At 55.4% G+C, this 26,895-nt stretch overlaps 1 protein-coding gene across 1 annotated transcript in view; it reads right to left on the bottom strand.

Annotated features, from left to right (window-relative positions):
• Nucleotides 1–9,187: 9,187 nt before the first annotated feature.
• ADAMTS14 (ADAM metallopeptidase with thrombospondin type 1 motif 14) overlaps nucleotides 9,188–26,895 on the bottom strand; it is an 81,978-nt gene continuing 64,270 nt past the window's right edge. The window contains exons 16-22 of the mRNA XM_049646190.1: nucleotides 22,963–23,126; nucleotides 21,387–21,555; nucleotides 20,760–20,892; nucleotides 18,839–19,046; nucleotides 14,406–14,535; nucleotides 14,168–14,278; nucleotides 9,188–11,845 (exon numbers count right to left, since the gene is read on the bottom strand). Coding sequence (XP_049502147.1) covers nucleotides 11,364–11,845; nucleotides 14,168–14,278; nucleotides 14,406–14,535; nucleotides 18,839–19,046; nucleotides 20,760–20,892; nucleotides 21,387–21,555; nucleotides 22,963–23,126 — 1,397 coding nt within the window. The 3' untranslated portion in view covers nucleotides 9,188–11,363. The remainder of the gene's footprint in view (nucleotides 11,846–14,167; nucleotides 14,279–14,405; nucleotides 14,536–18,838; nucleotides 19,047–20,759; nucleotides 20,893–21,386; nucleotides 21,556–22,962; nucleotides 23,127–26,895) is intronic.

Raw genomic sequence — 26,895 nt, 5'->3', positions numbered from 1 at the left:
GAATAAAACAGAACAAAATCATTTAGTGACAGCACCTCGCAAACTGACAAGCTGCCGACGTCAGACCCAAGTTCAGTATTAACACACGTGGCAGAAAACAGCATTCCAGGCTCCTGGTCCAGAGCCCCTGCCCAGTATTTAGTCCCGTGTGGCTCTGGGACGCTCCACCCCCTGCCATGGCATTCCAGGAACCTTCCCAATTTCCCTAGCCTACAGATTCCCGGAGCTCCTGCAGACGGCATCTCGGGCCCCTCGGCCTCTGCCCCCTGCTCCGCCCTTCACGTTAACCCAGATGCAGAATTGGACTCCTACACCAACTGCAACGAGGAATCCAATCATGATGTGCATTTGGGATCTCTGGAGATGTGTGGGTCCCAGGGAAGAGCTGTGCTGTCAGCCCCTGCCATTCTACCAAGGGTCCCCTCCCGCCCGCCTCCCCATCAGCTCTGCAGAAGCCCCTAGATATCACCCCTCGCTCTTCAACAGCAGCTCGCAGCCTTTGGCAGTCCTAGTGCTGGTGGACCCTGCCTTGTATCAATGTCCCCCCAAGTGGCATAGCCAAGGCCTCTTAAGAGGCCCCTCCCTCCATCTAACTGCTCAGACACAGGTAAAACAATCCCCCGAGCTCCTTTTCCCCCAGGATTTGCCCCTGGGCTGGGACCTTGACACCCCTAGAGGGCAGCCCACTCAGAATCCTTGCAGGGCCCTCCTTCTACCCTCTCGGCCTCCAACGCGTGCCCTCGTCCCGGGTCTCACCTACGCCCCCGCCCCAGCCCCTTCTTGGTGGGCACCTCCACCTCTGCTCGGTCAGAGGCCCCCCTGGCCACACTCGGGGTTCCCGGACTTTCCCAGCCCGGAGCAGGGCACGCTGCTGGAGTGTGTGGCTGCCCCGGACACTCGGGAGCACCTGCGGAGAAGTGGCCTCTGTTAGTAGGAGGTGAGCCAGGCCATGTCGCTGCCCCCGGCGGGCACAGGAACATCCGTCTCCCTGGAACTATGCCCCTCGTCCCGCACCGAGCAGAGCCAGGGACGTCGTTGCGGGACGGCCAGGGCCAGGGCCACCCTGTGCGGTTCCGCACCAGCTAGTCACGGACCTCATAGGGCCCAGCCCCGCCCTGGCTCTCGGCATCTGCTGCTTTCCCTTCTGGCTCCTTCCTCTTTCCCTGGACTTCCCCCATCTACCCAGCCCGTCTTCCTTCTCGGTGGCTTTTCTCCACTCAGCATATGGCTCACTTCAGAACCGCTCTTCAGTGTGTCAGGGGTGGAAAGGCCCAGAGAGGGCACGTGATTTGCCCAAGGTCACACAGTGCCCTCAGCCTCAGCAAGTTCACAGTTTTCTGGGAAGCTGGCATGTGACTTTTTTTTTTCCTTTCTGAATTTCTTGGCCAGTTTGCTACTTTGCTAGAGCCACCATAACAAAATACCACCAACTGGGTGACTTGAACAACAGAAATTTCTTGTCTCCCAGTTCTGGAGGCCAGCAGTCTGAGAACAAGGTGTCGGTGGGGTGGGGTGCCTGCTGAGGGCTGCGAGGGAGAGTCGGATCTGGGCCGCTCCCCTAGCCTCTGGCGGTTTGGCAACAATTGTCAGCCTTCCTTGGCTTAGAGATCCTCCTCGGATTTCTATTTCTGCCTTTATGGTCACATGACCTCTCCCTGTGTGCGTGTCTCTGGGTCCAAATTTCCCCTTTTAGGGCGACACCAGTCACGTTGGATTAGAGGCCCACCCTGCTCTGGTTTGACCTCATATTGCCTAATCACACCTACGATGATGCTATTTCCAAATAAAGACACATTCTGAGGTACTGGGGTTGGGTGCTCAGCACATGAGTGGGAGAGGGGACACAATTCAACCTGTAACACATGCCTGAAGGTCTCCCTAGGCCCATCTGGCCCTTGCTGTCATCTCGTGGCCAGCAGGGTCCTGCACCGGGCGAACACACACTGCTTAGGCGCCTGATTTTTTTTTTTTTTTAACGTTTATTTATTTTTGAGACAGAGAGAGACAGAGCATGAACGGGGGAGGGGCAGAGAGAGAGAGAGGGAGACACAGAATCAGAAGCAGGCTCCAGGCTCTGAGCCATCAGCCCAGAGCCCGATGCCGGGCTCGAACTCACGGACCGCGAGATCGTGACCTGAGCTGAGGTCGGACGCTTAACCGACTGAGCCACCCAGGCGCCCCAGGCGCCTGATTTTTAACCGTCAGAGACTCACCGGGCTCCTGCCCGGGCCGTCCGCTCACCCCTGATGGCTCTTTCCCGGTGGCCATCCTTCCAGCATCCTGCTGTCAGATACCCCCTAATAAGCTGAGAACCCCCACACCTACCTGTCTAGCCCTCCCCTCTGCCCCTGAGCTCCTGCCTCTCAACAGGGCTCCCTCCAGGGCTCCCCCACACCTCAGTCCTAGCGCATCATGACCCGGCTGTTCCAGCACGACGCCTCATTCGCCCAAGGGCATCACCCTTGACCCCACAGCCAATCCCTCCCCAACATCTGACTCTCATTTCCTTCCTCCTCCTCTGCTACCCCCTGGTCCAGGCCACCACCGTTTCCGGGCTAACGGCAGCGTCTTTGCTCCTGACTTCCTCTTCGTTCCCTGCGAAGAAGACTTCAAAACCGTGTTCCATCATTCTCTTGCGCAACACCCTGCCCTGGCCACAGGCCCCGCTGTTGCTGCCATCTCATTCTTTGTGAGGCCCTCCCTTGGTCCTCACTCAGACAATACGTGGGTTTTCTGACAGGCCAGGGAGCCATGGACCCATTCATGCTGTTCCCAGCGGTGACGACGCTCTTCCAGCCCTTGCCTGCCGCTCCTTCCCATCCCCGGGTCTCAGCACAGTTACCGCTCCCTCTGAGAGGCCCCCGACCATCCTACCCAAGGACAGCTGACCCCTTTCTTCTCTACCCTGTTGTCCGGTGTGGCTCCTCCTAGCCCTTCCGTGATCTGTAAGGATCTTCCTCACTTCATTCCTGACTCGTTCGTTATCTGCCTCCCCCTCAAACTATAAGCTCCCCGTGGGGACGGACCACATCTGTCTTGTTCACCTCTCTGTGGTCCCGGTGTACCCAGTAGGTACTCAATAAGCGTTTGCCGATTGAATGACTGCGTAATGAAAAATTGGCCCCTGCCCTCAAGGAGCCCCAGCCCAGGGGAGGGGATAGTCAGGTGAAACTCATGAGACCATGAGGGACGTGAAGGCAGGGGATGCAGACAGCTTCAGATGCACACAGACAGTGCCACTAACTCACCTGTGCTTCCTAGGGAGGTGACACCTGGTCCCAGTCTTGAAAGAAGAGTAAAGAAAAGGCAGGGGAACTGCATGAGCCCAGGCCTGCGGATGCGGGGGGACCACCTGAGCTCCCCCTGGCTCCCACAGGCCCCCACACTGCAGTCAGGGCTGCATGGCAGTGAGGAGTGTGCAGGCCAGCTGGGCCTAGATGTGTCCGTTCAGGTGGATGTGAGCCTTTGGGCACAGAAACCGAAAACCCGGGCGAGGGAGGGAGAGACTCCGAGCCTGGTCCCTGAGGTTGGGATGGAGGGCCTGAGCCCCCCGATGAATGGGTGTTCCTCAGACCTGTCCCCACATGGGTGGTGGGGTTCCAGGACTTCTATTAGCTTCCTCTCAGCAAGTGCTTGGCCAAGGTAGGGTGTGGGGCCCTGATTATCTGCCTAATAGCAAATAGCTAATGGGCTGGGATTTGGCCCCAACAGTGGCTCCAAAGACCATGATCTCGCCGCCAACAGCACAGCCCCTCTGAACGGATGGGGCTGCTGACGACTGCAACAGGCGGCTCCTTCTGGCAATAGCCTGAGGAAAGACCAGAAGTAGGAAGGAAAGGCGGGCCAAAGCAGAGTCCTTTCTGACAAGACAATCAGGTCTGGGGGGGGCGGGGGGGGGCGTGGTAGGGAGAGTTCTGGAGGCGACACTGACAAGGAAATCGGGGAGACATTGTTATGGAAAGGAGAGGGACCAAGACTGGGAGGGAGGCAAGGGCCCCGGGGAAGTTGGGCCTCTGCCGGTGGGTTCAGGGTGCCGCTTCCTGTAGCCCCGCTTCTCTCTGCCCACTGACCAGGGCGGGGTGTGGCCCTCCCACTGGCTGAGCCACCTTGTCCCTTGCTCCCCTTCATCAGGAGGTCTCTACCGGGCCCATGACACCTCCCTGGCAGTGCTCCACTGCGCGTCCGGGGCACAGGGCCTGTCTTCAGGGCCACCGGCCCCTCCTCCTGCACCAGGACCGTGTGGATGTGCGCCAGCACCGCATGCAAGCCTAGGATGTGCACCTCACCGCTGAGCTCCCAGAGTCATGCAAAGAGCTGTGGACTGGGAGACAGAGCCCGGGGAGGGTCTCGTGAGAAGACAAGGCCCCGGGGGACCTTGCAGGGAGGCAGAGAACCCACCATCTCCCTGTGTCACCGTGTATCCTGCAAGTACTCCATTTATCGAGAGAAAGTGCCGCCCGCAAGGGGCGCCCGGTCTGGGGGGCAGACGCGCCTTCTGCGGCAACCAGAGATCAACTCACCAGCACGCCGAGGGCTCTGAAGCAGAGGTTGGAGAAAGGTGGCCTGAGGAAAACCAGCATGGCGCCAGCCAGGGCCAGGGAAGCAGGGAGTCCAGAAGCCCAGCTGGTGCCTCTGGGGGTCAAGGGACGAGAAGAGAAAAATACAAATACCAAAAGAACCATGCTTCCCTTCTGGTAGCCTGCAGCCTCCGTGGGCAGAGCCAACTATGCTGTAATTATAAGGAATAATTATTACTTCTAGAGCGCTTCTGGAGCCAGACACAGCACTCAGTACCTGACATACAATCAGCAATCTGATAGGTAAGAATTATGCCCATTTTACAGATGAGAAAATCTAAGTCTCAGAGAGGTAAAGTGACTTTCCCAGATCTAAGTATTTACCCAGTTAGTAAACGGTGATGCTGGGGATCAGGTAAATCCCTAATTGGGGGAGGAAAGATGTTTTCCTCTAGGGAAACACCGCAGCGTGTTCTAAGAGGTCCTGGGGGGGACCAAGCATCCTCCACTACTTTGGTTATTTGATTTAAATTGGGGGGGGGGCGATGCCTGGATGGCTCAGTCAGTTGAAAGTCCTACTGTTGGGGCGCCTGGGTGGCTCAGTCGGTTGAGCGTCCGACTTCGGCTCAGGTCACGATCTCGCAGTCCGTGAGTTCGAGCCCCACGTCAGGCTCTGGGCTGATGGCTCAGAGCCTGGAGCTTGCTTCCGATTCTGTGTCTCCCTCTCTCTCTGACCCTCCCCCGTTCATGCTCTGTCTCTCTCTGTCTCAAAAATAAATAAATGTTAAAAAAAAATTAAAAAAAAAGAAAGAAAGAAAGAAAGAAAGAAAGTCCTACTGTTGATTTTGGCCGCAGTCCTGATCCCAGGGGCCTGGGATTGAGCCCCGCATCCGGCTCTGTGCGGAGCCCACAGCCTGCTTAAGATTTTCTTCTCCCTCTCCCTCTGCCCTTCTCCCCACTTTTACTCCTTCTCTAAAATTAAAAAAAAAATTTAATGTTTCTAAAAAATCATTGTTTTTTAACCGAGGCAGGGTTTTGCACACAAGAAAATTCATTCTAAACTGTGTGACAAACGTGTGCAACCACCAACACATCAAGATCGAGAGTATCCCTATCGCTCCAAAAAGTTCCCTTGTGCCCCTTCCCAGCCCACCTTCTCTGCCACCCCCAGCCCTGGCAACCAGTGATGTTTTCTGTCCTTATAGTCTTGTCTTTTCCAAACTATCCTATGAATGGAATCACCCAATGTTCAGGCTTTTGAGTCTGACTTCTTTCACGAAGCACAACGCTTTTTAGTTCCAGCCAAAAGGGTGCATGCATGTACACACGAGGGGTTTATGCTTTTTTACTGCTCGGTGGCATTCTACCGCACGGATGCATCACAATTTACTTATCCAGTCCCTGTCGGATACACATTTGGGTTGTTTCCAGTGGGAGTCTATTTCAAATAAAGTCACCGTGGACATTCGTGTCCAGGTCGTTTCGTGGGCAAATGTTTTCATTCCCCTCTTGTGGATACAGAGGGGAGGCATCACTAGGTTGAGGAGAAGCGTATGTTTCTTATCAAGATCTGCCCACATCGGGGCGCCTGGGTGGCTCAGTCGGTTAAGCGTCCGACTTCGGCTCAGGTCATGATCTCACGGTTCGTGGGTTCAAGCCCCGCGTCGGGCTCTGTGCTGACAGCTGAGAGTCTGGAGCCTGCTTCGACTGAACCACCCAGGTGCCCCTCACTGGGCTCTTAATTTGCATTTCATTAAAGACTCACGATGTGGGGCACTCTCTTCATGTGTGTACGTGTCATTGGACGTCTCCTCTAGTAAAGTGCACAGATTTTATTGGGTGGTTTGAGAGTCTGTGAGGTCTTTCGGATACGGTTCAATTCCAGATAGATGATATGAGAAGATTTCCTCTCGTGTTTTCTCTTTCTTGCCACCGTCTTTTGAGGAATACTTCTTCGTTTTAGGATGCCTGGGTGGCTCAGTCGGCTACGAGTCTGGCTCTTGATTTCTGCTCAGGTCATGATCTCACAGTTTGTGAGACTGAGCCCCGTGTCGGGCTCTGCACGGACAGCACGGAGCCTGCTTGGGATTCTCTCTCTCCCTCTCTCTCTCTCTCTCTCTCTGCCCCACTCCTGTTCATGCCCTCGCTCTCAATAAACTTAAAAAAAATAAAAATAAAAATAAAAAAGTTCCCATTTTTGACCCCGTCTAGCTTGTCCACCCCTTCTTTTGTGGCGAGTGCTTTCTGTGCCATCTTTTGACCCAAAGTCACAAAGGTATTTTTTGTTCATGTTTTCTTCTAGAAGTGTTATAATTTCAGTTCATGCCTTTAAGTTGATGGCTTGGACTGAGTCCATCTTTGTATATGACGTGAGAGCTGGGGGTTTACTTTTGTCCATCCGGAGCCTCTGATTTTCTGGCATCACCTATTGAATCACCTCAGCACTACGGCCACGTGGGTCGATTTCTGGATTCTCCGTTGTGCCCCACTGTTACGTATGCTGATTCTTACACCAGTCATACTGGCTTGATTACTGCTGGTTCTCACAGTAAGCCTGAAATCAGTGTATATTCTGCCACTTGGTGCCTTTTCAGAATTGTTTTGGCTGTTCTAAATCCTCTTTATGCCCATAAAGATTTTATAATGACTTTGTCAAATTCTAAAACAAACAAAAAACAGTCTGCTGGATTTTTGATTGGAATGCCCTTGCGTTTACAGGTCACTGGGGGGAGAATTGACATCTTAACCCTGAGTCTTGGGATTCATAAACAGTCTACCATTAGATACTCTTAGGGTTTTCTGCGGAGAGGTAGTTTGTGTCCCCGATGTGCTGTAAATGTGTATTGCTTTCTTAATTTGCACTCTGCAACTTGGCTGGAGCCCCGAGGGGTGATCTCACGGGCCTACTGTCCTCCTCTAGATCTTTCTCGCATGCATCCAGCAGAGGCCCGTGGACAAGAGCTGATGAGTAAATACAGCCCCCCACCCCACCCCACCCCGCCTTGTGCCTGGGGTGCGTCATGATTCCAAACCGTCACACTAACCTTTAAAGTTTTTTCAAACTTGGTATTTTCTCACCTGCTTACATGTGGACCACTTCGTGCCGTGATCTGCCTAAGCGAAAATAGCCTATGGACCCTCTCTCCTGACACGGGCTTGTCACTCTTTGCAATTGAGTTTACCTGCTTGCCTGACTACCTCACCCCTCTGATAAGCTAAAAAAAAAAAAAAAAAAAAAACAGTCCCACTTTGTAGACTACTAGGCTTTTTTCTTACAGATTTCTGCAGTTTTCTACCTCCTAAGCAGGATGTGGGTAACGTTTAGTCAGGGCTGTGGCTTGGGCTTCCCAAGGCCCTGGCCAGCAGTCCCTGTAGGGTGAAAGGGTCACAGGGGGACTGGAGCAGGGGTAGGACTGCTCAGGTGGAGGTCTGGGGGCTTTTTCAGGAACCCAAACTCTGTGGCCCACTCCGGTGGCAGACCCAACAGCTCATCTGGTCCCGCTAGCTGAGCGGGCCCCCTAGGCCCCCACTCCAGGAATACCCCAGGGGCAATGTCACCCCCGGGACGCACCCACATCGTCGTCTCTTGCATTTTCTGATCATGTTGTTTCCAGAGGTAGGCACGGCAAACGCTTTCACTGCCGTTTTCCAGAGGGGCAGAGGGGGCCGTGCCCCTCAGAATCTCAGGGCCCAAAGGCTCCCCAGAGCGGTGTCGACCCCATGCTAGACTCTGTGGGGACGTAATGGTGGGTGGAGGGTCCTCGGGGCTGGTTTCTGGGTCCCTCTCCCTCGAGCACTGCAGGCCCGCTTTGAGATACCGCCCTTCGGTCTGGGAGGACTGATCACAGGTTCCCAATGGTGGGACATTTTAAATTACCTCTCCAGCCCCACAGCGCTGCTCCCAGACCCGGCGATGGCGCCTACACGAAGGGCTCCCGCGGTAGCCGGGCTCAGCGCAGCGACAGACTGGCAATGTCCCCCGTGGCACAAGATAGGGGCACATCAGCACGCATGCCCAGGTGGTATCCCTGCCCCACGAAGTGTGCGCGGTCCTCCGTCAGAGCCAGGGGTGCTGGGGCTCTTAGAGGACCCCACTCTGCCCACCGTACAAAAGGCACTTGCCCCCCCCCCACCCCCCACCCGCCCCGGGGCCCCAGGACCCTGCTCTTTGCAAGCCATCTGTACCTTGGCCTGCAGAATTCCCTGCCTGAGGTCACGAGTGCGATCTGAGGGCCCGTGCCAGCATCTCCCAGGTTGGCAGGGACATCACTGTGTGCACCCCTGGGCTCCAGTGGTAGTTGTCCAGAATGGGTGGTTCCCAGGGGGAGGCTGTTCGGCGGAGGGATATAAACGGAGTTTGGCCTTGAGGCTAGATGGTCCACACACAGGCATGTGAGGTTCGGAGCGGACCTCTGTGCCTCGTCCTGAGCCCCACGGCTGGCAGGGAAGGGCCTGGGGTACACTCCTTAAAAGCGTGCGATGGTGGATTAGTGATGTCTGACACCAGCAAGGTGTGATGCGATGGTGGATTAGTGATGTCTGACACGAGCAAGGTGTGAAGCACGGATGGCTGGTTTTTTAAATGATTTTTTAATGTTTATTTTGAGAGAGAGAGAGCGTGCGCGCACACGCACACACACGAGCAGGGGAGGGGCGGGGGGGGGGGCGGGAAGGGGAGAATCCCACACTGTCAGCACGGAGCCCAAATCAGGGCTTGAACTCACGAGCCGCGAGATCATAACCTGAGCCGACATCAAGAGTCGGAGGCCTAACCAACTGAGCCACCCAGGCGCCCCCACGGATGGGTGGTTTTAAGTTATTCCTGCTACGTGCCAGCCCTCCCTGCTCACCCGGCGTCATGTCCCTTCCCCCGCCTATCCGGCACTCTCATTCCGCCTGGACTTTTCCAGGGAAAGAGTGCTCGCCCCCCCTCTAGGGAAGCCACCCCTTGCTGTCCCTATGCACACCCCAAAACTACCTCCCAGGCACTTCCACGCGGATGGTGACCTGCCCAAGGCCACAGAGCTACTCGAGGGCGGCACCCCCCCCCCCCCCCCGCCCCCGGTGCTGTTCTGGCCTCTCTTCCCTGAGCTGGTGCTCCGAGGAGCCCAAGAGCGAGTGAGGCCGAGGCAGGGAGGCTGAGGGTCGAGCCTCTTCGGCTTTGCTCCCCCATCCATCCCCTACCCCCAGGCACCTTGCCCAGCAGAGTACATGAGAGGGAGGCTTCACCGTCCTTTTCCTCTAAAACAGAGACAACGAGAAAAACACAACACGCCATTTGGGGGTCCAAAACGAAACACCAAGGACAATGTTAATAAATACATAAACGTGTAAAGATCCGGATCTCAGAGGCACGGGAAGTTACACCCCTAACGCCGGCAGGCTGGGTCTCACAGGAATGATTTCAGTGTGTGCCCCAGCGGCCCAGGGAGGGGGTGGCAGCGGGTGGAGAGGACGGCTGGGGAGCCCCCTCCGGGCCTCTGTTCTCCAGGGGTTGTGGGGGTGGGGACCCACTGCTCCTAGGCCTCTAGCCTGGCTCAGAACAGCCCCCCTGCCCCCAGGAAGGAAGGCAGGCAAGCACCTCTGTCACCTGCTGAGGAGTCCGGAACACCCTCTGTGTGACTGGGAATGAGGACCCTTGGGAGAAATCCTGGCACCCCAAGGGGCTTCCTGGGAGCCAGGGGGTCTAGGGAAGTTACCTGCCTTTGGAGGTAACACGGAGGGTAGCTGAGGCCCCACAGCGCTGTGGGTCATGTCACCTCCCTCCCCCCCGCCAGGCATGGGGCAAAGGCTCACATCCTGCCCTGGGGCTTGGGCCTGGGTGGACTGTGGTCCTCAGCCTTGGGACCTGACTGCACCCCGTTACCCTAGCACCACAAACTTCTGGCCCAGCCCTGGCCAGGCGGGAGAAGACCCCTGACTCCAGCAGGTGTGGTCTTTGGCAGAGAACGATGATGGATGGGGCACAACCTGAGAACTCACATCCCCGTGTCCCAGAGAGTCACCTTCCGGGCCGGGCTCCTTTCATGCTGCAAAGTGACGACCGAAGTTGACATTCCTGGTGCAGCCAGGGGTCTAGCACCAGTTGCGAACGCCCCAGATGACGAGAACACGCATTCCAGACTGTCCGGGGCCCCCTTCTCTGGGCTGGACCGGGTGAGGTTGGGATGCACCGGAGGTAACAGGAGGTGCCATGTGCACGGGGCAGAGGTGGTCACCAACACTGCCTTCCGGCCAGCAAGGGCGAGGTGGGTTCTGGCCTTGGCCTTGGCCTTGGCTGGAGGAGCTGTGTGGCGCTCTTGCTATGAAGAGCTGGGCCTGAGACGAACTCGCCTCCCACCCACCCCGGCCCCGCAGCCAGAGCGTCATGACCACACTCACCCCTCGCCCCCTTCCTCGTGGACTGCCCTGAGAGTGCTCCCCCCCTCACCTTCCCTGGTCCCGCTTTGCCTCTCTGGGGAGAGGGGCCAGATAGACAGGACCTCCACAGTGGACCCCACAAGTTCTGGCAAAGGCAGGCAGCTGGAAGGATCCGGGGTGGGAGGAGGGGGTGCTAGCTGGCCCTCAGTCCTGCCAAGAGACAGACGGGGAGCCCCTGAGAGGTGCGACTGCCCCCTGGCTGCTTGCTGAGGTATCTCCGGTTAGGGCTTCCCCTGATCTTTTTCTTCCTCACGCGCCCGCTTCACGGGCTCAAGTGTCACAGCCCCAAAACTAGAACAACAAGAAGGCAAATAATTTAGAAGGAAGTCTGTGTTTGCCGCTGCCCCCGCTGCATGTCCTCTGAGCTGGCGGTCTCTGAGGCAGCACACAGTGTAAACTTGACTGGCGGGATAGGCGAGGCGGGGCTCATGTCCCCAGGGAGGTGGCGGGAAGGCTGGTGCCTGGGTGCTTCGGGTCTTCCCCGAGCCGCCCTTTTTCCTCGGAGACTGGCACAGGTGCCCTGGTCCAGCCCCAAGGCAGTCCCCGGGGGGTGCCAGGGGAAGTGCCCCCAGCTGCTCTGGGGCCCAGTGTCTGGGGAGTAAAGCGGTGCTGGGTCACCGGGGAGCTGGTGCCCAGAGGTCTTGGGAGTTGTGTGGGCTGGCCGTGCTGATGGGCATCTGACCCTGTTGTTCCCACAGTGGGCTCCACAGCATCTGGAGGGGACTTCGGACTCCCGGGAGTAGAGAATGGTGGCAGCGAGGTCAGGCCAGGGTCCGGGCTGGTGTCGGGGCCCAGGGCCGTCTTGGAACAGGACTCACAGCACAGCCGGTGGTAGCCGGGGATGGAGCAGTAGCGATCGAGTGCTTCCGTCTGGCAGAAGATGGACCGGTCCCCCACGCAGGGCTCCGCTGCACGCATATGGCACAAGGACCACTGCCGGGAGGAGGCCTCCATCTCCCACTCGGCCCCCCCCAACCGCCGGCCTCCAGCTCCCGCCCTTGCTGGACCTGCTCTAAAGCTTTGCCCTGGAAGGCAGAAGGCGCCACGGGCCTGCCTGAAGGGAGAGACTGGCCAGAGTAAGAGCCCTTATTTTACGGAAAAGGAACTGAAATCCCCTAGAGCAGTGGTTCTCAAAAAGGGTCTCCACACATGAAGCACCGGCATCGTCTGGAAGCTGGTGGGCAATGCCAATTCTCAGGCCCCATCCAGACCTACCGAATCAGAAGTTCTGGGCGTGGGGCTTAGTTCTGCGTTTCAACGAAACCTTCAAGTGACTCCAGTGCGTGGACCAATCTGAGAACCACGGGCCTACATCAGTAGTCGTCAGATGTGGCTGCCAAGTGGAATCCCCCAGGGGCTTTACAAATAGGCACTGCACACCTCCCACGCCCGGGGAGACTGGACGGCCAGTGTGGCCTGGGCGCTGGGTGGTTCTGACCTGCAGCAAAGCTTGGAAACCCTGCTCTCAGTGAAGTAGGAATCCTGGTCCCCTCCCAATCCACCCAAAGGAACTGATCCACTTGGGCCAGGGCCAGGCAAATGCCCAGGTAACCCACACTTGGGACAAGCCGAGGCAACATCCTGCCACCCGTCAACACACATTTGGAACACTAAGCCCTCCACCGATAAATCTGGAATCAAGCAGATCTGGGTTCCAACTGAGGCTCCACCACTGAAAAAGTGTGAGCCCTTGGGCAAGTAACTGAAGCTCTCCAACCCTCAGTCTCCTCTCCTATAAAATGGGGATAATGCTAGACACTTACCAATGAACAATAACATTATGATTATAAATAACATTTATAAAGTTCCTGGCATATAGGGGTGCCCACTATATAACTTTCATTTGCTTTGGTTCAGATATCTAAAAATCGTTTTGTGTTTCTGTGATAATTCCAGGTAGGTCTCTCCAGACAATGTGAAGGCAGGAACTTTGCTTTCTGCTAATTTTCTGTGTGTGTGTGTGTGTGTGTGTGTGTATTTAGGGACGGGGCAGAGGGTTGAGGGCTGGTTTAGGGCAACAGGAAAATTAGGAAAAAAAAAAAAAATAGGAAAGCCAGTGGCCTCTAGATGGCGCCAGAATTCTAGGACCAGAATCAGAGCCGACCCTTTGCTCCTGGACAGAAAAGGGAAGGAAATCTGGCACTTGTGCAGCCTGGGTCTCAGAACAGGGGCAGAGCAGCAGCCAGGCTGGAGCCAGAAGATCCTCTGTGGACATCGAGTGAGATGATGAGCTGAGCTCAGAGAGGTTTAGGGATCTGCACATGGTCACATAGCCAGTTGGTCCTCCAGCTAGAATTTACAGTCTATGATTTTTCTGCTACTTGTCTTGTCAGACCCTGGTCCTTGAGAAGATGAAGCAGGAAAAGAGAGAGAGAGAAAGAATCTAGGAAGGAAGTATATGGCTTGGTATATAGCAGATGCTCAGTTAACGTTAATGGATGAATGGATAGGTAGATGGATGGATACATGGATGACGGATGACGGATGATGGATGGATGGATGGATGGATGGATGGATGGATGGATGGATGGGTAGATGGATGGATGGATGGATGGGTAGATGGATGGATGGATGCATACATGGATGACAAATGATGGATGATGGATGGATGGATGGATGGATGGATAGATGAATGGATGGAGAGATGGGTAGATGGATGGATAGAGGGGAGGATGGACTAACTGGCTCCTGATCATGAGGCAGAGAGAAAGTACTACCACCATTTTTGTTATCTGACAGCTAGGCAGGAGTGTGTGCATTATCTCATTTAATTCAACAACCCTACGAAGACAGCTCAGATCTACAATTGCTTATCCCAAAACCTTGAAACCAGGTATGACTGATAATTCAGAACTTCTGAGGTTAGAAAAGTAATATTCATATTATAGAACATCTGTCATAGGGAGTGGGATATCCCCTTATAACTACAGCAATGTTTCTGTAGCAAAAGAATAATTGATCTCTTGTTGGGTCAGGCCAGACTCTGCTGCGAAATGAGTCTGCACTGAATTCAGGGCACCACTTGAAGCTTTCAACATTTTGGAATTGCAGGTAAGGGACTGTGGACCCGTATGGGTAGCACCCCCAGCTCACAGCTGAGGCTCCAGGAGGCTGAGGTCACATGGACAGCCTGGAAACTGGGGCCGTTCCACTGCATGGCCTGTGCTTGTGACATGGCGACCACTGGAAGGTTTGGGGTGGCGGTTGGGTCCAGATAGATACACACTTACTTGATAATATCTTGTTAATGGGATGTAGGGGCCCAGACTGTGGCACCCACTGTCCTTCTGGGGTCACAAGTTCCCGAATGTCAGCTCTCGCTGTAGAGTTCTGGAGATTGCCTGTGAGTGGGGACAAGCAGTTCCAGCACTGGGGATTTCTAGGGGGCAAGGATGCAAGCTGGGCTGGGCTTCAGGTCTAGGCCGGAGGAGCTGGGCCTGCCCCCCTCCCCCATCCTATCCAGCTCACCTCCACAGGGGGGAAGGCTGCAGACCTGGACCGTGTCCGGCTTCTCCCCGTCACACTGCCCAAGACTGTTGGCGTTGGTCCGGCACACGACCTGCCGCTGCTGGATGCCCTCCCCGCAGGTGGCGGAGCACTGTCGCGGGAAGGCCGGGGCCCGGTCAAGCCACAGTGGCCGGGGAGGGGTAGGTGGAGAGACAAGAGGAAGGGAGCAGTGAGCTCCAGAGTCTAGCCAATGCCCAGGACGGAAAGGTACAGAGGAGGGCCCCGGGTTTCTACTGACCAGAGGGATATGCAAGGACCGCTCCAACCAGCCTCAGGAGGACAGAACACCAGCTGTCCGTATTCCTGTGCCAGGCGAATGGCCGAACCTCCCTGTCACCTACATGGTTAACCCTGGTTCAGGAGGGGACCTCCAGAACCCCATTCCAGCACTTTTGCCTGTGTCTACCATATCTGGCCTGTGCCTGGGTCCTTAAATATTTTGTGGATCATTCTGGCAAACTCCCCTATTGTGTGTCCCCTATTGGTGGCAAACTCCACCAGCCTGAGTGACCTGAAGTAGGTCCACTCACTTGATGATATCTTAATAATGGGATGTAAGGGGGGGCGCCTGCGTGGCTCAGTCGGTTGGTCGTCCGTCTTCAGTTCAGGTCATGATCTCACGGTCAGTGAGTTCAAGCCCCGCGTGGGCTCTGTGCTGACAGCTCGGAGCCCGGAGCCTGCTTCGGATTCTGTGTCTCCCTCTCTCTCTGCCCCTCCCCCCTCACACTCTGTCTCTCTCTCGCTCTCAAAAATAAATAAACATTAAAAAAAAATTTTTTTTAATAATGGGATGTAAGGACCCGGATTGTGACATTTGCTAAACTGAGAGACCTGGGTGACAGGGTCGCTATGAACCCCTTTAGCTCTGACATTCAGTGACTCTGTGCCTCATACCAAAACTCAGCTGGCAGAGGCATGTTCACAAGTGTCTTCTGGGGCACCTGGGTGGCTCAGTCAGTTAAGCGTCTGATGCTTGATTTTGGCTCAGGTCACACATGATCTCACGGTTCATGGGTTTGAGCCCCGTGTCGGGCACTCCGCTGACAGCATGGAAACTGCTGCTTAGGATTTTCTCTCTCTCTCCCTTTCTCTCTGCCCCTCCCCAGCTCATGCACTCTCTCTCTCTCTCTCAAAATAAATAAGTAAAGTAAACTTTTAAAAAAAGTGTCTCCGGGGGTGCCTGGGTGGCTCAGTAGGTTAAGCATCTGACTTCGGCTCAGGTCACGATCTCAAGGTTCGTGGGTTCGAGCCCCACGTGGGCTCTGTGCTGACAGCTCAGAGCCTGGATTCTGCTTCAGATTCTCTCTCTCTCTCTCTCTCTCTCTCTCTCTCTCTCTGTCTCTCTGTGCCCCCCTCCCATTCACACTCTGTCTCTCAAAAAAAAAAAAAAGTAAAACATAAAAAAAAAAACAAAAACATCTTCTTCCCCAAAAGGGAAAGGTGTGGGCACAAAGGAGCCAGAGGCAAACAGTTGGCAGGGCCTGCTGCACACGTCACCCCCAGGCCTCACCTCCTCTGCGAGACGGAGGCTGGTGGCGGGGGCTCCCCAAAAGCAAGGCTGTACCGTGTGACCAGGCCACAGGACGGGGAAGAGGCCACAGAAGTGTACTTCTCCTGCTGGGCCCGAGGGAGACACGAGCGTTAAGGGCCACACAAACCGTGGGACTGGATGGCTCCTCCCCCAAGGATGGATAATGCCAACAGCTCCTGAACGCTCTGTCGGTCTCACAGGGGCAACAGTCTTCCACCACCTGTCACCTCACTGCCAGTGTTACCTAAGGGCCCTCTGTGGGCCAGCAGTCTTCTGTTTTATATTCAAACAAATAAAGCTGTGTGTTGAGGAGAAGAAAACAAAATCTGCCTACATTGTGCGGGGATTTGGGGTATTTAAAAATACTCTTCCTTATGCAATATTCTAAGCATCCAGAAAAGTATGAGGAAGCCTGGTCACGAAAGCCTGTTCACATACCGCCAGCAGCCTGAATATATCAGCATTCTGGCAGATTTTCAAATACTGTGTTGTGCCTCTTTAAACTTTATGTGCATGGTATCTCATTGGAAGTGATCTGCCTTCATATTTCAGTGCTTTTTCTTACCTATTCCTCTGAGGTTTATCCACATTGGTAAGTATACTTCAAGCTTTTATTGTATGACCAGACCATGATTTTTTTGACATTTTTAAAATATTTACTTATTTTTGAGAGAGAGAGAGACAGAGACAGAGAGAGTAGGGGAGGGGCAGAAAGAGAAGGAGACACAGAATCCAAAGCAGCTCCAGGCTCTGAGCTGTCAGCACAGAGCCCCATGCGGGGCTCAAACTCATGAACCGTGAGATCATGACCTGAGCCAAACTCAGACACTTAACCAACTGAGCCACCCAGGCACCCAGACCATGATTTTTTTGGTCCACTCTCCTAGAGATGGACATTTAGGGTATTTGTTGATATTCTGCTATTACAATTAAGCATTGTTGTACTTATCTTTGTGACCAGAGGTTTTAAAAATTATGGTAAAATATATATATATCATAACACTGTTTTAACCATTTTTAAGTGCATGGTTCAGTGACATTAAGTACATTCACAATGTTGTACAACCATCACCACCTCCACGTCCAGAACTTTCTCCTTCTTCCTAAGCTGAAACCCTGTCCCCATTAAACACGGACTCCCCACCACCCTTCTTTCTGTCTCTATAAACCTGACCACTCTTGGTAAGTGGAATCATACAGCATTTATCATTTTGTGTCTGGCTGATTTCACTTAGCATAATGCCTTCAAGTGTCACAGCAAATGAATTTTTTATTAAAAAAATTTTTAGGGGCGCCTGGGTGGCTCAGTCGGTTAAGCGTCCGACTTCGGCCCAGGTCATGATCTCACGGTTTGTGGGTTCGAGCCCCGCATCGGGCTCTGTGCTGACAGCTCGGAACCTGGAACCTGTCTCAGATTCTGTGTCTCCCTCTCTCTCTGCCCCTCCTCCACTCGCACTCTGTGTCCCTCTGTCTCAAAAATAAACATTAAAAAAAATTTTTTTTTAATTTTTTTAATGTTTATTTTTGAGAGAGAGAGAGAGAGAGAGAGAGAGACAGAGTGTGAGCAGAGGAGGGGCAGAGAGAGAGAGGGAGACACAGAATCCAAAGCAGGTTCCAGGCTCCGAGCTGTCAGCCCAGAGCCCGACGCGGGGCTCGAACCCACAAACCTTGAGATCATGACCTGAGCCAAAGTCGGACGCTTAACCGACTGAGCCACCCAGGCACCCTTCAAATGAATTTTTTAGAGAAAACTCAAGACAAAAATTTCCCTGTGGCCACTTCGAGGGCCTAGGCAGGAGCACTTGGACTGGCTATTCCACAGCCTTCTTAGTATCTCCTCTTTCCTACCCTGGCCTCCCAGCAGTGAACTTTCCACAGAGCTGCTAGGTGACCTTTAAACCTGGAATCAGGGCTTGGGACATCTGCATTAAAACCCTTCAACAGCTTCTCACTGCTCGTAGAATACATTCTTTTTCAAGTTCGTCTTTATTTATTTCGAGAGAGCACAAGCAGAGGAGGGGCAGAGAGAGAGAGAGACAGAATCCTGAGCAGGCTCCCTGCCGTCAGCACAGAGCGATGCAGGGCTCAAACTCACCGTGAGATCATGACCTGAGCCGAAATCAAGACTCAGACGCTTAACTGACTGAGCCACCTAGAAGCCCCACTTGGAATACGTTCTAACTTTTCACAAAGCTCTGCAGGACTGATCCCTGCCTGCCTCTCTGTCATCCTGTCCCTTCCATTCGGCTCCAGTCCCACTCTCCTTTGGTTTCTGGAACACGGCAAGGGTCTTCCTGTGGCTCAGCCTTCAAGTCTCAGCACAAACGTCACCTCCTCAGGGAGGTCCTCCCAGATACATTACCCCCATTTACTTCCACACAGCTCCAACCGCCATCTGTAAATGCTTCTGTTACTGGTTTAGGTCTCTCTCATTGGACCGTAAGTTACATGAGGACAAGTCGGTGACGGATTCCAGGCATTCCTAGCACAGCGTGCCTGGCACGTAGTTGGCATTTGGTAAATATTTCTTGAATGCAAGAAAGTGCTTCAGTTTGCTCACCTGTATCACGGGGGTCTTAACCCATGCCTCCTAGTTCTGACCCAGTTCTAGGTCAGAGCACATAGTGAATGAATATAAAGGCCTAGCCCAGGTCCATGGCCCAGCACACATAGGAGCTCTTGGACTCAGTTTTGAGAAAATTCAGATCAGATCAGATCAGAGGTGGGGAGGGAAATTCAGGTGGAGACTCTCTGCCAGCAGGGAGCACCACATCCAGCTCCCTACCCAGACCCACCTTTTCCCGGACTCCCCAGAGAAGGTGGCCACTGGCTCAGCCCCTCCCACCCTCTGAGAACAACTCACCTGGGACCAGGCTCCCGTGCGCCACTGGGCTGGACAGGGCACGCGGAGGCAGGGCCGCCGGGCCTCGGGCCGATCCCCAGGGCAGGCCTTGGCCGGCATGGCCTTGTGGGTCCCGTTGGAGAGGGGCAGCAGGCACTGAACCCCCCGGGTCTGCACTCCCAGCTTCCCACAGCTCCGGCTGCAGGCACCCCACTCTTCCATCACCCACCTAGAGACAGACAAAGCAAAAGCGTCCCCCATAGTGGGGGGACGCTTCCTCCCAGGGTCTCTCCCACCCCCTGAATCGCTGCGGGCAGGAGCCGGCAAGTGGGTCTGAGCTTCAGAATGCTGGGAGCCAAGACAACCGTCCACGGGCTCTGCAGCTGCCATAAGGGGGGTCGCCTATGATCTCCTCTGCTTCCTCATCTGAAAAATGCACGGGTATGATGTACCTTTACATCTGGCACCCTGCATGTCCGCAGGCAAGTTATGAACATCAGAATTCTTTTCAGCACTTCGTAAATATTGGAGTGTGGGCAGTACTGTCCTAGGTGCTGAGATACAGCACGAGACTGATGGCTGGTAGAGTTGAACCCCCGCCCCTGGGGCTCTTGGGACAGTTAAAGGACGTGTATACTTAAAAGCACTTGGCAGAGTGCATGCATGCAGTAGGCATGTAATAAAGACAGGCACTGTTACTATCGCCGTCAGCACCTGCAGAGTTTTGGTGCCGATCAGCTAAGCTGGTGGTCTCCCACCGTCTTTTGGCCACGGAGCAGCTTCCAAGAGCACCGTAAGCAGACACCCCTGGATGAATTAGACAAAGACGAAAATGGCTCTGGTGGGGTGGCGGGAGGGGCGGCCACAACCCACTCCCCTCTCAGGTTCCTGAGACATCTTGTAGCGAATGAGGGCTCTTTTGGCCAACCCCTTCCTTTAAAAGAGAAAAAAGGCCCCAAACTTCTTTTGGCATTTTACGGATGAGAAGCTGGGGGCGGGGGGTGGGGGGGTGGGCGGTGACGTGCCCAGGACCACAGCCGAGTCAGCGCCGCGTGCTCTGTGGCCACAGACGTTGGCGGGGACAGTGGCCGGCATCCCCATGCCACGGGGAGCGTGGAGGACTGAGGGGCAGGGGATCCCGCCTGGGCCAGGCACGGAGAGGCCACGGTGGACTCTGCACTGATCCCCAGCTCCTGTCCTGGCCCTGAGGTCCCCCCAGCCTCAGGGAGCAGAGCTGCCGTGAATCAGCCAGGCCGAGTTAGACGGCTCGGACTCCAGAAGGTTCCTGGGGAGGCAGGAAAGTGGACTGGGCGCTCTGCCTGGGGCCGGGGAGGCGCTGGGGCCATCTCTGTGACGGGCTCAAGGCCACACCTCGACTTCCCGAAAAGTCATAGCTCTTCTCCTCCACAAAGCCCCCTCCAAATAAGCCCAAGAACACGATCCTGTGCCCAAATGAGCCTGTCTCCTCAGGTCAGGGAACCCACTCAGGGGCTAGACTATGGATGGGGGCCGCCGGACAGCATCCTGGCCTATGCCCCGGCGTCTAGAAGCACTGAGATCAACTTCACCTCAACGTCCCCTCGGATCATCGAGGGAAAGCTGTGTCCCCAAAGTGGGCCTCTGTTTCCCCATCTGTAAAAGAATGCTGAAGGGGCAGAACAAAGGAAGCACTGTCCTTCTTCTGGGAGCGGAAGGTAATCCGCAAACCCCACAAGGGACAGACGGGGGCAGATGCGGCTAGACCGGCCAGGAGGGCAGCACTGGCCACGGACGGAGTCCGGTGTGTGGGCTGCTCTGCTCAGGGAGTCCCGGGTGCAGGGGACGTGACCCTGGACACTCAGGGCCAGAGGAAGCAGCCCCTCCTCCCGGGCCCAGGGCTACGAGAGAGTCAGTGACGCCCATGGGAAGGGGTCAGGCTCCTGGCCGTCCCCCGGACACTCACGCAGGCTGGGCACACGGGTGCTGGTTGCAGCGCCGGCGGATGGGCTTGGGCCTCTTCCTGTGGTCACACAGGTGCCGCTGGACCATGTGGTGGTCTCGCCGGCGCCGGCAGCCGTATTTGGTGAACTGGATCCCTGGGGGGAGGACAGGCTGACTTGGGCCAGGTCCCGCCAGGCCCCCGCCGCTCCGCTGGGTCTCAGGGACGGCACGCTCTGGAGGGCCCAGAGGGCCAATCCTACCTCTCCCGTGCCTTTGCACCCCTCTTGCCCAAGTCTCCTTCTGAAGAAGCCTTCCTTGACCAGCCCATCTCATGTGTCCCTGATGTCGTGCCAGCGGTGCAGGGGCTGGGGTGGGGGAGGCGCCTGGCTCTGCACGGCTGCCTCCCTGTATAGCGGGGGAGCCCTTACAGGGTGCAGGCCTTGCCCCGGTGCTGCTCCCCCCTCCCAGCCCCATCCCCAAGGCTCTGGCCAGGCAGGTGCCACACCTGAGAGATCTTTAAGGGGAAACGGAGGCACGAGCTAGGGACACATCAGGTGGAGACAGTGTTGGCCCCCAGCCACTCCTACTCTTCCCCTGCAAAGCCCTGGGCTGCCCCACGAGGCAGCCAGATGGCTGGGCAGGCCCGTACCTCCTCCGCAGGCCTTGGTGCAGGGGGCCCAGCTCTTGAGCGCCCACTCGTAGGTGTCCGTCTCCTCCAGGAGCACGTTGTTGCTCCCAATAAGGGGCAGCAAGTCCTCATGGATGATGTACTTGTAGGCCAGGCTGCTGCGGGGGCCACCCTCAGCTGGGGGGAGCACCTGAGGGGAGACAGAGCAGGTGGCACAGGACTGGAGAGCAGAGAAACAGGGCCAGCATGGGGGGGACAGGGAGGAGGGGGTCAAAGGAAAGGATGTGGGGTCAGCACCGAGCACGGCCTGGGAGACCATTCAGACCAGCAGCCACGCAGCAAACTCAGGCTAAGCAGCAGGAACAGCCTGCGTGCTCACCTGGGATCATTTTCCTCCCAGACATAAGTCCTCACGAGGACAGGGACCGTGTCTGCTGGTCTGTCTTGCTTACCAGGGCATCTGGTCTGGACCTATGGCCAGGTCTATAGGACTCTGATCAGATATAAGATGGTCTGTAAGCCTCTGATCAGGTATATGGTTGCAAATACCTTCTCCCATTCTGCTCAGCTTGTCTTCTCACTGTCTTCACGACGTCTTTCCAATGTACGAAGGTCCTCAATTTCCATGAAGACCAGTTTACCTATTTTTCTTTTGTTGCTCATGCTTCTGGTATCATAAGATGCAAGGTCAGGAGATTCCCCCCTCTATTTTCTCTAAGAGTTCTATGGTTTTAGCTCTCTTACTTGGATATTTGATCTGGTTTGAGCTTGTTGTATACGGAGTGAGGTAGGGGTTCAACTTCATCCTTTTACATGTGGCTATCGAGTTGTCCCAGCACCATTAGGTGAAGAGATTATTCTTTGCCCATTGAATGGGTCTTGGTAACCTCAACCATTGGCATAGGTGTATGGGTGGCCAGTACGTATAAGGTGAATAGAAAATACATGCAGAGTGAAATAATACACTGACACCAATAGGCCTCAGACCCTGCCCTCTAGGACCTCCCCGACTAGTGACGGTCGCACCAGGAAAGAAGCCTGTCCAAGCTCTCCCTGGCATGAATCAGCCAGTGTCGGGAGCACCACAGACAAAGCCCCTCCTGGTCTGAGCTCCTGCATTAATAATCCCTGCTCCATAAGCCCCGGTCTATGGCCTAGGAAGAGGGGGTGTGGGAAGAGGTGGACCCCAGCAAGGACAGTGACCGCACCCCCCTCTCCGGAGGCTGGCAGCGTGAGCTGGCACCCCCCGGTCACTCGCGGGCAATGCCATAATGCAAGCGGACACTGGATGACGCCAGGGCAACAGGGGGAACCAACGCAGGTGCCTCCTCTCATTCCCAGGCCCTGTTTCTGACGCTGCGTGACGGAGAACAGACTCCCTCTCATAGCAAGACAACCGTTTCTTTCTCCCTCCTCACGTGCGTCCTGCCAGCCTTTGTGCACAGAGGGCATCTAGGCCTTGGCCTTGGCCAGGCTGCTAAAGACACTGCAACACTGCTTCCGCCGGGGCTGCGCTGGCTCAACAGTGAAGACTGGGGAGGCTGGGCTGGGGCAGCAAGGGGGTGGGCAGGGGCCACCGTACAGGGTGGGGGCTCACCAGGACGGCGATGGCTTCGGGCAGGGGCCCACTGGTCTTGAGGCTTTCCTTGGCGTCCTCCACCACATACTCCCACTCCAGGCCCATTGCAGTAAAGGTCCGGCTCATTGCTTCCTTGCCCTTGGGGTTGAGGATGAAGCTGCCTGTGACCTGGTTCTTCACCGCTGGCCATGGGGAGAGGGTCACACAGATTTCTATTCCCCTCCACAGGAACACTAGCCAGACCTCCTCTGGGGCTTCGAGACCTTCCTAGTGGATCCCCTGGGGCTCCCTATGACCTGTCATCCCTTTCCACCAGAACCTTCCTCAGTCAGATGAGTCAATGCACCGGCTGCACGCAGCACCCCTGCCTCTAGACCCTGGCGCACCCATTCCTCCCACCGTCTTCCCTTCTTCCTGTCTGACTAATCTTCACTCATATGGAAGGCCCAGCACAACGTTCCCCTCCTCCAGGAAGGCTTCTTTTCTTTAAAAAAAAAAAAAAAAAAGTAAGTTTTCCTTTTATGTATGTATTTTTTTATTTTTAAGAGAGAAAGGGAGAAAGCGGGGTAGGGGCAGAGAGAAAGGGAGACAGAGAATCCCAAGCAGGCTCCATGCTGTCAGCACAGAGCCCGAGGCGGGGCTCGAACCCACGAGAGATCACGACCTGAGTCGAAACCAAGAGTCAGATGCTTAATCAACTAAGCCACCCAGGCGCCCCCAGGAAGCCTTCTTTGATTGCCCAGTCCTCGGGGACTTGCCCTCCCTTCTACAGCAGAGCACGAGGCTAAAAACACAGGCCCTGGCACCAGATTGATCTGGGGAAGTTACTTAGCCGCCCTGTGCTGCCTCAGTTTCGCCATCTGTAAAATGGGAATGCTAATCATCCGTAGCTCATAGGGCTGCGGCCGCATGAGGATAACCGCAGTCCCACCTATCCATCATGGGGTCCTTGGGACAATTAAAGGAGTCCATAGGTGTAAAGAGCTAGGCAGAGTGCGGGGCATGCAGCTGGCATTCAATAAATGGGAGGCACTATGACTGCCATCAGAACAGGGCCCGAGTGTTAGCACTGGTGCCTGTCTCCCCCACAGCCTGTCAGTGTATCTCCTCTGTCTTGGTGTCCTTGGGGCCTGGCACAGAGTTGAGTCTTAGAAACACCTGTAAATGTCCACCCCTTAAAGTTCCGCTGAGTGAGTAACCCGTAACTTGTTATCGAAAGGTGTCGGGTGGCAGCTGGGTGGGAGGTGTGCAGGTGCAGAAGGCCTGGCAGAGGCCCCTGCGTCACAGCCTTGGCCGCCCTGGAGCAGGCTGGTGAAGGGCTGCCGCCTCGGACCCGAGCCCCTCAGCCCAGGCGGGGGAGCAAAGGCTCTGGAGCCCTGGGGTGTCCCCACCTGGTGCCGACAAAAACCATCCAGGGTAATGACGAGACCATAAGAGCCAACGATTCAGAGCACTCACCATGCACTGGTCACTCTGGCGCCCGCCTCAGCAGAATCCTCACACACATCCCAAGGTTGGTGCTATTATTGCCCCAGATGGGGACCTAGAGACCCGCGAGGGGCAAAGGTGTCTCCTGGACACACAGGGTGCTGGTGGCCCAGCCGCCTGGAGGACCGGCCTCCCTGCTGAGCGAGAGAACAGATGCCCCTCATCTCTCGATGCCTGATCCCTCTCTGCCCCCAGAATCGCCAGACCTGGAGCCAGAGCCGGGCCCGGCCTCAAATCTCCCCATGGCTCTGTCTGCTACCCTCTCAGCAGCCACCGTCCCCCAGCAGCCCTGCGCCGAGCGAGTCTCTTGGTGCCTTTTTTCTGACAGCATTTGTTCACTTTGGGTCTCTGGGTCACAATTTGGAAATTCTCACAGTATTTCCAACTTTTTCACGATTATTAAATTTGTCACGGTGCCCTGTGACCAGTGATCTTTGATGTCACTATTGCAAATGTTCGGGGACACCATGAACCCCACTTATTTAAGACAGCACACTTGGGGCGCCTGGGTGGCTCAGTCGGTTAAGCGTCCGACTTCAGCTCAGGTCGTGATCTCACAGTCTGTGAGTTCGAGGCCCGCGTCGGGCTCTGCGCCGACAGCTCGGAGCCTGGAGCCTGCTTCGGATTCTGTATCTCCCTCTCTCTCTGCCCCTTCCCCGCTCATGCTCTGTCTCTCTCTGTCTCAAAAATAAATAAAAACATTTTTAAAAAATAAAAAAAAATAAAAGACAGTAAACGTAACGGATACATGTGTGTGTTTGGATTGCTCCCCAATCGACCATCTCTGTCCCTCTCCTCGGGCCTCTCTGTTCCCGCAGACACAACACTATTGAAATCAAGTCAGTTAATGACCCTACAATGGCCTTTAAGCGTCCAAGGGAAAGGAAGAGTCACATGTTTCTCACTTTAAATCTAAAGCTAGAAATGATTAAGCTTAGCGCAGAAGGCATGTCAAAAGCCAAGATGGGCGAAAAGCCAGGCCTCTTGTGCCGAACGGTCAGCCAAGTTGGGAAGGCAAAGGAAAAGTTCTTGAAGGAAATTGAAAGTGCTACTCCAGGGGGGCCTGGGGCGGCACTCAGTCGGTTAAACAGCCAACTTCGGCTCAGGTCATGATCTCGCAGTTTGTGGGTTCGAGCCCCGTGTCAGGCTCTGTGCTGACAGCTCAGAGCCTGGAGCCTGCTTCGGATTGTATGTCTCCCTCTCTCTCTCTGCCCCTCCCCCATTCGCGCTCTCTCTTTCTCTAAAAAATAAACATTGAAAAAATATTAAAAAAAAAAAAAAAAGATCAAACCAGCCACAACATTCCCTTAAGCCAAAGCCTAACGTGGAGCAAGGCCCTAACTCTCTTCAGCTCTATGGAGGCTGAGAGAGGAAGAGGAGGAGAGCGAGGAAGCTGCAGACAAAAGTTCGAAGACAGCAGAGGTTGGAGAAAAGAAGCCATAAAAGCACAAGGTGAAGGAAGCAGCAAGTGCTGATGTCGAAACTGCAGCAAGTTTTCCAGAAGATCCAGCTAAGATAATTCACGAACGTCACTACAAACAACAGATTTTCAATGTAGATGAGACAGCCTTCTGTTGGAAGGAGATGCCATCTAGAACTTTCACGGCTAGAGAGAAGTGTCCGTGGACTGTCCCGAGGCCTACGTAAGGTAATGGATGACAAGTGCCAGCTCGAGGCCTGGCACATGGTAGATATTAACAGCATGGTTCTCTTCCCTTGACTTCCTTTCAAAGAATCAAAGCCCCCAAATTCCAGGAGAGTCTAACGAGCTTGGACGGGGCCTTGGCTTTCACTGCCAAGACGGCCACCTGTCCTGGATGTCTCCAGAGAGCACGCACATACCCTGTCAGGCACGTGCACATACACACGCTCACTCTCAATACATGCAGCTTGCACATTTCCACGGCGGGCTTGCCGCATACCTCACAACTGTGCAATCACACAGTGCGTGCCAATGTCAGGTTTCCATCCCACTTCCCTCCCCGCCCAGCTCCTGGGAGTTCTAACCCTCCAGGGAGCTCACAGGCGAGCGTGCCCACACTGAACCTGCCCTGGGTTCTAGAAGCCTCTGCCCCGACCCCCATGGAAGCCCGGCTGCAGCCTCCATGGAGCACTCCTCGCTGCCAGCAGACAGAGGAGCTAGACGTCCGCAGACAGGGGTGGGGGCGGGGAGGAGTGGGAGGGCTGGCTGGGGAGGCCCCAGGGGCTGCTAGCATTATGGAATCATCTGAATCATCCGTAGGGGTGTAGCAGGAGGAGCGTCTGCAAGCTCCTCCCTCTTCTGGAGTCAGCGGCCCTTCTCTCCTTGCCCCCTCCCCTCCCTTCCCCTGGCCCCTGTTCTGGCACAATCCCCCAGAGCCAGACAGGCAAGTGGGCAGGGAGCTGGCCAAGCCAAGCCCTCCTGACTCATACCCATGCAGAGTGGGGCTGTGGGCAAGGGCCCGGGGCTGGGAGACAGGAGAG

This window comes from Panthera uncia, chromosome D2 (assembly GCF_023721935.1).
Source record: "Panthera uncia isolate 11264 chromosome D2, Puncia_PCG_1.0, whole genome shotgun sequence".
Taxonomy (NCBI): Eukaryota; Metazoa; Chordata; class Mammalia; order Carnivora; family Felidae; genus Panthera; species Panthera uncia.
The sequence above is the reverse complement of the archived record's forward strand: the minus strand, read 5'-3'. Positions and strand labels throughout refer to the sequence as shown.